Source organism: Protomyctophum bolini (genome assembly GCF_963924005.1).
Source record: "Protomyctophum bolini genome assembly, chromosome: 6".
Taxonomy (NCBI): Eukaryota; Metazoa; Chordata; class Actinopteri; order Myctophiformes; family Myctophidae; genus Protomyctophum; species Protomyctophum bolini.
Genome location: NC_137867.1, coordinates 23,436,903 through 23,448,993, shown reverse-complemented (window position 1 = coordinate 23,448,993; position 12,091 = coordinate 23,436,903). Strand labels below are relative to the sequence as shown.

At 43.2% G+C, this 12,091-nt stretch overlaps 1 protein-coding gene across 5 annotated transcripts in view; it reads right to left on the bottom strand.

The window, feature by feature from the left end:
• Nucleotides 1-12,091, bottom strand: part of LOC308317433 (ubiquitin-associated protein 2-like) — a 34,693-nt gene that overhangs the window by 6,408 nt on the left and 16,194 nt on the right. For 3 of the 5 annotated variants that reach the window (XM_080766421.1, XM_080766425.1, XM_080766422.1), the window contains exons 13-24: nucleotides 11,836-11,976; nucleotides 10,755-10,891; nucleotides 10,412-10,620; nucleotides 9,997-10,213; nucleotides 9,266-9,305; nucleotides 6,380-6,509; nucleotides 6,058-6,115; nucleotides 4,982-5,198; nucleotides 4,571-4,662; nucleotides 4,204-4,278; nucleotides 1,112-1,190; nucleotides 758-958 (exon numbers count right to left, since the gene is read on the bottom strand). In XM_080766421.1, the coding sequence (XP_080622547.1) occupies nucleotides 758-958; nucleotides 1,112-1,190; nucleotides 4,204-4,278; nucleotides 4,571-4,662; nucleotides 4,982-5,198; nucleotides 6,058-6,115; nucleotides 6,380-6,509; nucleotides 9,266-9,305; nucleotides 9,997-10,213; nucleotides 10,412-10,620; nucleotides 10,755-10,891; nucleotides 11,836-11,976 (1,596 nt within the window). The remainder of the gene's footprint in view (nucleotides 1-757; nucleotides 959-1,111; nucleotides 1,191-4,203; nucleotides 4,279-4,570; nucleotides 4,663-4,981; nucleotides 5,199-6,057; nucleotides 6,116-6,379; nucleotides 6,510-9,265; nucleotides 9,306-9,996; nucleotides 10,214-10,411; nucleotides 10,621-10,754; nucleotides 10,892-11,835; nucleotides 11,977-12,091) is intronic. The other 2 variants (XM_080766423.1, XM_080766424.1) reach the window with 2 other exon arrangements.

Here is a 12,091-nt window from a genome sequence, read left to right as displayed (position 1 = left end):
AAAGTCTGAAAGATTTCACGTGAATTACACGCTGCGTTCATGCAAACTTTGAAAGCCAATTAGTATGGAATATAAAATATCAGACAGATCCATCTTGAACACATGACTATAGAGATGGTGTGTAACGATTTGTGGGATTTTTGGACAAATTCTGGAGTAATATAAAAAAAGTGTTTTTCAAAAGTCAGCCTCCTGGTGGCGCTATAACAGGCCGCTCTGGAAATTTTCAGGCAGAGGTTCATCGTTTGCATCCAGGGAGTGTTTGTGCAAAATTTGGCATCGACCGGGCTAACTGATTGCATGCCAATGCCAGTCACCATATTTATTCAAGGCTCACGAGCCTCACATTGCCAATGAATCTCGTCATGGTGGTTAACGACAGAGGGCACTCTACCACAGCCTGTGAACGATCAACGAAGACGTGTACACCCAGAAATCATGTGATCACATTTTTCAGCTGGTTTAGGATAATGCTAAAAGTTTTATACAAATCTTTTATCTGCTTTCTGGTGGTTTTGCCAATAACTATGGAATGGATTATCCTAGCGATTATCCCACAGTCTTTGTAATTGTATCAGGCATTACTGAGTTAAATCTGGAATCTGCATTAGAGGTACATTACCAGTATTCCTGAAAAGGACATTTACCCACATCTTCATAATATTCAAGCTTCATCATCACCACCTTTATTTATACTCGGAAATACAGTTGAGGGCAGGCCCTCATTTTCAACGTAGCCAAGCTTGCTTTTCCTTACCAGTGTATCCATAACCCGGGGGGAGAGGGGGATTGAGGAAGGCCTGGTTCTGAGCCTGCTGACCCTGGTTCTGTCCCTGGCCCTGCCCCTGGACCCCTGCCTGGGGTGCCTGCTGGGGTTGTGACTGCACCCCGCCTGTAGACAGGTTGCTGGGGGGAGCTGGAGAGGAAGAGTCCCCCCTGCCAAACTTGGTTGCCTCGCCTAGAGACGAAAGTTGTTAAATAGAATTTATTACTATAATAGGAAATGGATGTCTTTCTACAATGTTAGATGATTTTTTTCCTTTTTAAAAAACACGGATGTAGGATTTTAAGTATTGCATCATAACAAAGCAATTCATAAAAGACATGTTACCAGAGTAGGGATTGTTGGCTAGGCCATCTCTACCAGGCATGGTAGCCGTAGTACCAGGGAATGTGAGACCATAGTAGTCCTATAGACAGAGAAAAACAGTTACTTACACAAAGGATTAAGACATTATTAATACTGTGGGGAAATACAGTTTCAGCTTCACCCAGCTGATAGCTGCATATTTGTGGTCATATTGTTGACCACCCGGGGGGAGCAGTTATGTGTTTTGCTCATAGACACTGGAACGCATACTGTAGATTGGGCATCGAACCCGTGACCTTCCGTTTCCCATGCGGCATTTCTACCCATTCAGCTATCGCCACCCTGGGGAATGACAAACTTAACCATTTTAGCCGACGAGATCGAAAATCTTAAAACGTTAATAACTCTTGATCTAAATCATTCCGTCCAATTCTAAGAAAATATGTGTTAGACGGCCCACCGCGGTCCCGCCGCATTAGAATTAATCATACCTCCCGTTGTTGTCGATCGCCTCAGGAGTAATTTGGCTACATTAAGCTACTTCAGCCACATCCGGGATAACATCCGGTCCGTCGCAAAATGTGCTCCACTGCTATAAATCGCTGGGCGCTATCATTTAATGGATTAACAATTAGTAGGGCTGTAATTCAGGATGTAAATCAAGCTCAAGATCATGTAACATTATCACTTCAACCATACCAAGTTGTAAGCAGTTTGTTTAACATTCATTTTAATAAAGTAGAGCATCTGTGTGTTTTTGGATGAGAGTCTGTTCCAGTGCTACATCCAGGATGTTGGATGCAGCTCTGAACATGCACTCACTCTATCTACACAAATGTGCAGGGTACAGAGCATTGTATAGTAATGCTCTTGTGATAGTAGCAAGGATCAGGAAAGCAATCCTTGTTGATTTGTTCTTTCTGAAGGTTCAGTTTGATAATACAGAGCCTGGTAGGGTAACATCTGAAAATGATGTGCACCCTGGGAGGGTGTAGCAGCAGGGCTGAACATGAGAGCAACCACAGCGCGCTGCCACTGCTGAAAAGTCAGCGCAGCTGTTGGATTTGTCTGTAAATTATTATATTTTTAAAATGTATGTTTTTATAAATGTCTTTACTCTTTATAAAACAAAGCAATATTTTACGCTTTACACTTCATATCCTGGTACACACTTGAGACGGGAGTCAGACAGGGGAGACGGGAGTCGGACCCATTTAAAGAGCTTGCAGCGATGCACATTATTACTTAAGCACAATTTACTGGTTATCCCTGAGCATTACACAGGAACAAATTCTAAATCAACTATAAGAATATGAATAAATGTTTGATTATGTAAATAGTTACCGTAGTCAATAGGAGTGAAAATCCTACTTGTAATGGGACCCTATGGCATTCGCACGCACTCATCCTTGTTCTGGGGGTGACGAAGGCGTTGCCCAGAAACCGGGACAGGACTAAAAGTTGGTTTTAAGCGTAGCCGATTGATATAAAGCAATCAAATACACGATACACATTAAATGGACAAATAAAAGTATTCAATTGCGGTTTCTTTACAGTCATTAATTCATATTCAGTGTACAGATAGCCTAGACTGTATAATCATTCATAGGCTACTACTCATTGTTGACAGACTATACTGTATTCATTTCACACAGACGATAAATAATTAATTCACTGACTGTACAACTCATTCAGAGATTTTATTTTTTAATATTTTGGATCCACAACTCCTATATTTGCTCGCAGAGTCTCTATTTGAGCGAGCTTTCGTGGCCACCAAACACTTGTATTGGTTGAGAGATTTACACACTATTATTTATTGGTTATTTCGATATTTCGGCTACGTCGCAAGCAATGACCAACACTCCATTTTCAGGCCAGTTTTCCGCACATTATCCCCGTCAGAACGCTCACTCTTTGAACGCATTTAGTTTACACCTCATCTACACGGGTAAAGCACCTGTAGATTGTTTCTAGTTGTTCCAATCACGTCATTTTGGCCACACAGGACAACAGCGTTGATAAAATAAAAGTCTGCACACTGGCTGTAGATAAGACACGTAGGTAATTTAACTTTGGCAGTGGAAACAAATTGACCTGCATTTATAAGGAGCAAAATGTGTTCCTATTCCTCAATAAGTTATGTTTCAGCACAAGTTCCACCGAAAACATCAACGCTGATTAGCTGTCAGAACACCATGCGCAGCAAATGTTGCTTTAATTCAGCGGGGCATTCCTAGAACTGGGGTGGGATCCATAAAAGCTGCAGCAGTCACTCTGGAACTGCGAAAATTGTGTAGGTTCCGTTGTGCATTTCGTACGTGCGTACTGAGACCTAGAATTGCGTGATTTCTATGCAAAATGCATCTGGGTGTAATTTGAAATACGTGATATCACATATTCGGCAGTTAAAACTTTATTATCACACCCATGTGAAGTGAAAATCATTATCCATTCATTGTCAATGGGAATTTAATGTTTGTGTAAGACGAAGATATATACTAATTGCTTGTTTTTGAGGGGCGCTAGCCACTCCTATATTCAGCTATGGGTAGTTCATATCAACAATGAAGCAAACCAACACTGATCAGTCATGTGACTTCACTCAATAGACTGCTGAATCTTAACCTGACTCCACCAGATGGGGCGGGATTAATTCACAAGTTCGCAACACAGCCTCCATCTGGATCCTCTCCTGCAGTAGCTATGAACTGAACCAGCCGTAGTTCGGATCAATCAGCGGCAGCTACGGGTGGGATCTGCCAATTACCTGCCAAGTAGCTTGGAAAAAAAAAAAGGACCCGCCTTCTTCAGCGATTGGGTTGCAGAGATACCAGATGGAAGTAGTTTGTGAAATGAGTGTGAAGCAAGCTTATGTAATCTGGTGGAGTCAGAATAGCTGCATCTATCCATCGGGGGGGGGGGAAAAGAGCGCACAAAATTCGTTTTCACCACCTCTACTACTATTTCCTCCTAGGGGAAACACTGCATCCCTAGTTTCTGCACGATACCAGCGTCATGAAACCCACTTAGAATTATCACATCCGTGTTCTATAAGCAATACAATTCCATATATTAGAAAAAAAGAGTGAGAAATAGTCAGTAATACTCACCATAGGGAGACGGGACTGCAGCATCTGCAGATCCTCATATCCATAGATCTGCTGTGAATGCAAACAATAGATATTCTTTGGGGGGGGGTAAAAAGTTACAAATGACAGCATTAAAATTGTAAAACATCTCCTGGAGAAATCAGCAACCAGACAGCCCACATTCACCATGTGAAGAGCATAAGCTGAACTTTAACTGGAGCCTGCAGACTGTTTCAGGCAGACAGACAAATACTACAGCTGGCTCACATAATCTGTAGTAAATTGATATGATGGTACAGTAATCAGATATTTATCCATTTTATTTTGATTGCGTTGAGACAATTTTGTTGGCATTCATCAGGAAAACAGTGAAGTGATGAATACTTACTGGGTAGGCAGGGAGCAGGCCACCAGGGCCCATAATGTACTGGTTGGCCAGCAAAGGGGGAACACCTTGTGCCAAGTTAGGGGGAGCTTTACCTTGGGAACAGATGGGGAGAAAAATAAATCTAATTCAACTCTTCTCTACAATGGGTACATTTAATTGGCAAACAATATTAGTTTAACCCACAATCCTGGACTGACTGAACGAATGAATAAAATGTTATTATCCTGCCAATCCATATAGTGAGAACATTGTTATTCGGACCACAACATTCTGAGTTTGATCCTGGGCAACACCAACTCAACCTAATATCACAGCTTTGGTGCATCATGTGATAATTGAAAGAATGTAAAAATAAAGAACGTCTGAGACCTTTAATGGCAACAAATCTGCTCACTTTACACACACACCTACCAGAGGTGGTGTTGAGAAGGGGCGCCGTGCGGCTGCCGGCTGCAGAGATTATATTGTTTGCAACATTCATGCCGTTGGCGGTTAGACCAGGGGCTCCGCCAGGGTGCATCCCATTGCTGGTGGAGTTACTGACTGCCAGAGGGGCTAAATGACTAGGGTTGACAGTCTGGCCTGATGAAGTGAAGGCATGGAGGCTGCTGCTTTCCTCACCGGCTATCTGTGAGGTTAAAAATGGTAGGGAAGAAAGACAATAGAGGAGATTGTTGGGAAGAAAAGTGCAAAAGCAGGGAGGGAAAAACAAGAAATAGTTAAGCTTTCCAAAAAAGTTCCCTCTCTAAAATATAAGCCCTCTACAAAGAGACATTCAAATGACTAGCTATTAATTGTGTGTTAATTAGGGATGGAGCTCGTTAATTCTTATTGATAACGATCACCTTATCGAGCAGGCTTATCGAGCCGGGTCCTTATCGAGCCCACTATCGAGCATTTGCTATTATTTTGTGGAAAGAACAGAACCTTATTTTTATTGGCCAGTTGTGAGATATGGCAATAAACAGTTCTAAGGTGTATACACAGTCAGACAAAATATGCATATTTTTGAGTGGTGCAACCTCTCCTACAACCAGCAATGTCCGTGTACACCTATGTGTTGGTTAATGAGCACCAGTATAATGAGTACCAGTAGGGGCGCTGTTGTGCCATGCAGAAACAGAGAGAGAGAGAGAGAGAGAGAGAGACAGTGCTTCACTGTTGCCTGCTAATATATGAGAGAGAAACCTTTCACCCGTTCAACCACGGCAAACAATGACGAACCACGCAACTACCCGTCGCTTCCCAGCCCCCTTTATAGCGAGTGGCCTATGACTTCAGCCACTGCGGCTATACCCGATAAGGGGCTCGACAAGCCAAACGCTTATTGATACACGGGTCTCGATAAATGCCGAACCGGGTTTGTAATGGACCCGATTTTCGGACTCCATCCCTAGTGTTAATAGAGCTATATTGACATAATTTACTTAGAACATTCATGGTCCTCACAGATTAGCATAATAAAGAAAACCTGTGTGTTCGCTTACCGTGAGAGAGGTGCTTGTAATGAGAGCAGCTCCAGATGAGTGTGTGCCGGCCACATGACTAGAAAAAAAAAGTGTGCCATTATTTTCATTTGCTCAAGCCGCAATGTCAAGTCAATAGATAACCCTAACCCAAACCCATAGATAGCAGTTCCAACCTAAATATCATTCAACATATGCTTTAATAGGGATGCTAGGGGTTCATGTGTTTGACATACAAAGTGGTTAAGATGTGTGGATCTCCAAATAATAACGATATGAGAGGGGATATGATCAAATGAAAAGGGCAATAAAGTAGTGATGAGGGGTCTGTGGACCAGCTTACCTGTTGAGGGAGGGGAGAGGCGTTGAGTGGGAAGGTGTGGCTGCAGGAGAGGGTATATGGTGGGCAGGACCACTTTCACTTGTCATGACAGGAGACTCTGCCTTCACCGTTCGAGATGCCGATGATGGGACTGATGGAGGAAGAAACAGTTAGAGGTTCTTTTACTTAATTGTCCTTTGTACCCATTTAGGTAATTTCATAAATAAATATCCAAACACAGTGAATTAAACATCTGGAATATTAAAGGTCCTACAACATGAAACTTTTCAAAAAATGAAAATGTTGCCGTTTTTTGCGCTCCCCTATGTTTTCTATCCCCACAAATACGCATCATATATTTTATGGAAATTGCTCTCAGGAACAGCTCAACTGATTTGGTGGTACCCGTGATATCAGTGTAGAGCAGGGATGTCAAACTCAAATACACAGTGGGCCAAAATAAAGAAATTGGTACAAGTCGCGGGCCGGACTGTTTCTGGGTAGCTGAAAATTGACCACAAGTGATATACTTTCACTGCTGATCAATAGTGAAGAGAAGACGCATGCTTGCACTTGTGGGCCCTCGAGTGACAATGCACTCGCAGTGCATTGTGGGACTTTTAGTATTATGGTGGTCTGTGCAATATACCAGAGGGCCAGTTCTAATACTAATTAAATATCATCCCGCGGGCCAAAGATAATTCATTCACGGGCCTTGAGTTTGACATATGGTAGAGCGTCGCAGTCCCACCCCCTTTCAGAACGACCAGTGGCCCAGGAAATTAATCTCCATTCATTTTCTCAATAGGCTTTCCAAAGTATTTATATAAAGACAGTTACGCCGTGGACAAAGCCAACTCGGATCGTAACAAATCATAACAAACAATATTTTGGGCCGATCAAATAATTAGAAAGAAGAAAATAAAGGCAGGATACAATACTATTTGTTTTGTTTTTCTTCTTATAAAACATTGTGTTTATTGTCATGATCAGAGAGCTTTGTCTGTGGCGTAAGTCTTTAAATAAATACTTTTTGAAAAGCCTATGGAGAAAAATCATTTCCTGGGCCACTCGTCGTTCTGAAAGGGGGCTGGACTGCGTCGCTCTATTGTCCTTTGTATAATTCCTCCCCCTGTATAATGACCTACTGCCCCCCAAGTCTAATGTTAGACCTCTTAGGTCCTCTGAAGATACCTGGGACTAAACTAAAAAGCACACCTGTGTGAACCGAGTGGTGCAACTCCCCTCTCTCCCCCCCCCTCCTCTCTCTCTCTCTCTCTCTCTCTCTCTCTGCTCCGTCAGATTAGCTTTATTATGGATATCAATCCGCGTCACTGAGAACTATTTCTTCATTATTATTTTGGCTCGGCCTTTCCTTCTTTAGCGAACCTAGACAGTCAGAAGTTGGATTTGCGTCCAGCAGGTGGCAGCCACGTCACATACTTCTGTCGTTCCAATTGCACGCATGCGCACACCACTCGTGCTCATTCACGTACACAAACAGGTACACGGACATTGCTGGTTGTAGGAGTGGTTGCACCACTCAAAAACAAAGGGCGACGGGCTTTCGCAGTGGTTGCTCCTACTCTTTGGAACGCCCTGCACCGCCATGTTAAAAGAGTCAGTAGACCGATTTAACCGGCTTATGGCCAGTGACGTGCCTGACGTAGTGAAAGCATTTAGTGAATGCTAAAGACACATTTATTCCGTATTTATTTTTCCCATGTAGTTCTTACCCAACTTATTTTTACATACCTATGTGTTGTGATTCTGCCTCTATTTTACATGCCTGTTTTCAGATTTTGCCTTGTTTATTGGTTTGGTTAAATTCTGTCTTTTTACTTTATTGTGCCATGTTTTCCTGTTTGGTTTTAACTTGTTGATTGCTTGTTCTGTGTTCTGTTCAGCACCTTGTGACTTTGTCTAGAAAGGTGCTTTACAAATAAAATGTACTTACTACTCTTCAGCCTTTAGTTACAAATTAGCATTTCCACTTTGTTTACAATGTCCGCCAGTGTTGATTTTCCAAGCTGGCATGGAATGGAAACAAGTCTGGGTTTATCTAGCATTAATCTCTCAACAGATTCTGTGCTGCGCTACCAAATCTGTCAGCAAGGCCATTCAGAATGTGTATACATTGTTGATAGTGAGAATTAAAACACAGGCACACCACAGGAAGTGGAGGGCTGAGGCCAGGCCAAACGGGCCAACTTCCTGTTATACACCAAGGACTGTCTAAAGGGGACGGGACGCGAAGACCGTAAGGGCCGCTCCATGGAAGGAAAGAAAAATGCGCAATGGGCTATATGCAGGCAACACTTCCTCGTTCAGCTTCCTTGGTCTCAACTGCGCATGTTTCTTTCCTTCCATGGAGCACCATGTGAGCAACATGGCGGCGCCCTTGCGGTCTTCGCGTCCCGTCCTCTTTAGACAGTCCTTGTTATACACATTTTATTGAGGCCTGGCCCCAGAGGCAAATTCAAAGTTAACAAACACCAGAGGGTGTTTTTTTTTTTTGGACGATGGGTTCCCAGATTGATCTAGCATTAGCATTATAATGACTCAACGATTAAATAATTTGCATATCAGCGCCCCCACCGCATCAGGACATTGTGGTACTGCAGCTAAAGCTGCTTCAGAGGCCAGAAAGAAATGACTTGGACTGGTTATATCAGAGTGGTGATTTAGGCTCTATTAGAAATATGTTTGAGGGACATAAACAATATGATATTAAATATTAAAAACTTTTAAAATGTATGAAAGCTCAGTGCAAAAGGCACCACCCAACCTCTCAACATTTTCCCCTGCACTGAACCTTTTTACTTCCCACCGGATGCTTTTAGCAATCAATAATTATATTAGCTTTAAATGGCAACTCCAGAAAGAGAGATGGTGTAGAGTACTTACCCTCCTGTGTGGTCTGCGTCTTCATACCACCGTAACCATTCTGTAAGAAGAAAACTCATCTCATTGACTAATCACTAAACTCCAATAAGGGTTTGCTTTAATTATACCCATCAAAGTGTTCGTCAATGAAGAAAAGGTCAAACAGCATGATGTGAAATATTAACACCCTACGTGTATCTAGACATACACACCAAGAAAGCGGCACTGAAGTGAAAGAGTACTCCACCCATTTCAAGCCATTTTCATATAACTGGTCATCAGTAATGGTCATCATAAGATGCTACCAGTTCCAGACCTGCCAACATTGGAGTACCACACTTGCGTGTTTTTGCACCGCTTTCAGCGTTCAGCGTTGATGTCGTTTATGTGTACGCCACTTCACTTGAACGCTGTTATTTCTCACTAGCCTCCAGGATCCGAATAAAGGACCCGAGATGCAGTGAGTAGATGAAAATTGTTCCGTTTTATGAGCATTAGTGAGGACCAATTATATGAAGATATGGCATGAAATTAAAGTTCTCCTTTAATGATTTGCTCGCAATGGGAATTAGGAACACCGCATTGCGATTTGTGCGGCTTCATTCACCATCACACCTAAGATGAAGATAAACCATTGAGTTCAGTACCTTACTACCCGCTATGGCGAGCTAAAGATTGGACAGTGAGGACACGTCACACATCGTCATTAGACTCCCTCTTGTTTATCTTATACCTCGACAGGAGATTCTCACCGTGAGTGGTCCAGCAGCTGAGGGAACATCCTTGTTCTGGGAGAAACCCAGGTGGGGAGGGAGGGTCCTAGGGCCACTGCTCTCCACCCGGCTGGCCAACGAAGGGACTGCAGAGGAGGAAGGTGGAGGTGCTGCACTGGGCAGACCCAGGGATGGGGAGGGGAAGCTAGGGTCTGACACCGCTGGGGGCAGGGTGGGCAAGCTGCTCATGGCTTCACTGGATAGAGTAGACCAAAATGGAAGAAAAGTAACAATGAACAAAAGGTTTTATATTGAAATTATGGCTGAGAAATGTTGCTTGGGTAAAATACAACACACAACCAATGTTTTGATTCTATGAATTAAGGCGAGTGAAATAACAACAGAACCTCTTATACCCTCTCTCATGTAATAAAAACACACCACTCGTGCCCACCTGACAGGTCCAATCTTGGAGTACAAGTTGCTCTGAGACTGCGATGTGGCCACTGGAGCAGGAACAGGAGCCGGTTCCCTGGCTGGCTCTGCCTGGCCCATATCCACAGATCCAGTGCTGGCTTCAGAGCCAAAGTCAAGAGCTCCAAACTGGACATTCAAACCAGACACATCTGCTGAACCCGGCATCTCCACTGCTGAGGACGGGATCTGGGAAGAAGAGCATGTTACCAGAATGTGTGATGGAAGACAATAAACACAAGGATTTTTTAATCCAGTTCCATGTAGACCTCCATTTTGTGTGGTCAATGTTTGCGTCCATTTAACGAATCTCAGTAACTTACTTTTGACAGGGGAGGTACTCTACGCCTTTGTGTCTTCATCTGCCGCAGTGGGGGTTCTGAGATGGGGTGCTCCATGCCTGACAACTTCCCTCCTGGGGAGGCCCCTTCTCTGGCTGAAGGAAGGCAGAAATCATGACCTGAGGGAGGAAGATTCAGTTCACTATACTGCACTGGGTTCATAACCATCACTACTTTGGTGTTCATAAGTTTGCTGCTGTGAAGTGAAAATAGGTAAAAATAAGAAGAGTTTCCTGGGGTCACCAGACCAACACAATGGTCTTCAAAATAAAACTTCCGGCTTCATAGACTTAATTTACTGCCAGAATCAATTCTGGCAGTAAATGATAAAGGGCAGTCACACAGCATGTAGAGTGCCCTCCTCCTCCTGGCACTACCAGCATTTGGAACAGTCTCGGAATTTTGCTATATGTAATGTGGTGGGTGTCCAATAAACGTATTTAAAATCTTGAATTGGACAAGTCTGGATTTAAGTTTTAAGGCCTGCAGAGACCACTAAAGTGCTACTTGATGGCTATTTTTGTCAGGTGAAACCACCTGACTAATGGAAGCTCATGAAAACTAGACGACCTGTTCTAGCCCTAGTCATACTGACAGCCTAACCTGATTGGCTCCTCTGGCCAATGGGACACCAAGCAACGGCAAAGCTGCCCTTTGGCCAATGGGAAGGGGAGAGGAAAATATCCCTGGCAGCCACGCAGGCTGCAGACTGACACTGCAGTGCAACGCAGCAGAGAATGAGTATCGATATAACTAGTACTCGATATAACTTCAAACCCAAAGCGGCTGAAACAGCGCAGTGCAGCCAATGCAAAGCCACAACAAAATTTAACCACACACAGAACATCCGGACACACACACACACACACACACACACACACACAACGGAGACAGCGCTTCTTTCCACTCGCAAATATCTACAAAACTATGTGATCATTTCTTGTTTAACCATTATCACTTTTAATTGTGACTTTATGTTTTTAATGTATTACCATGTTTTTTGTTCTTGCTTATTGTAAATCGCTTTGGATTAAGAGCGTCTGCTAAATTGTCAATTCCCTACCTGGAGGTGTGGGGACCTGAGGTGCGTGCGACTGAGGCAGGCCAAGGGGGTCAACAGTGGGAAGAATCATGTTGGACTGTTGGTGCCTTTGAGCTAGCTGGCTGAGCACCGCCGATGGCTCTGGCTGGAGCTTCAGTTCCACTGTAGGAGGAACATTATTGAAAATACACTGATAAAAGATTCCTGAGATTGGTTAGATTTTGTAGCATTTTATTTTAACATATTATGCTTCAGTGGGACAGTGAATCATGTTATT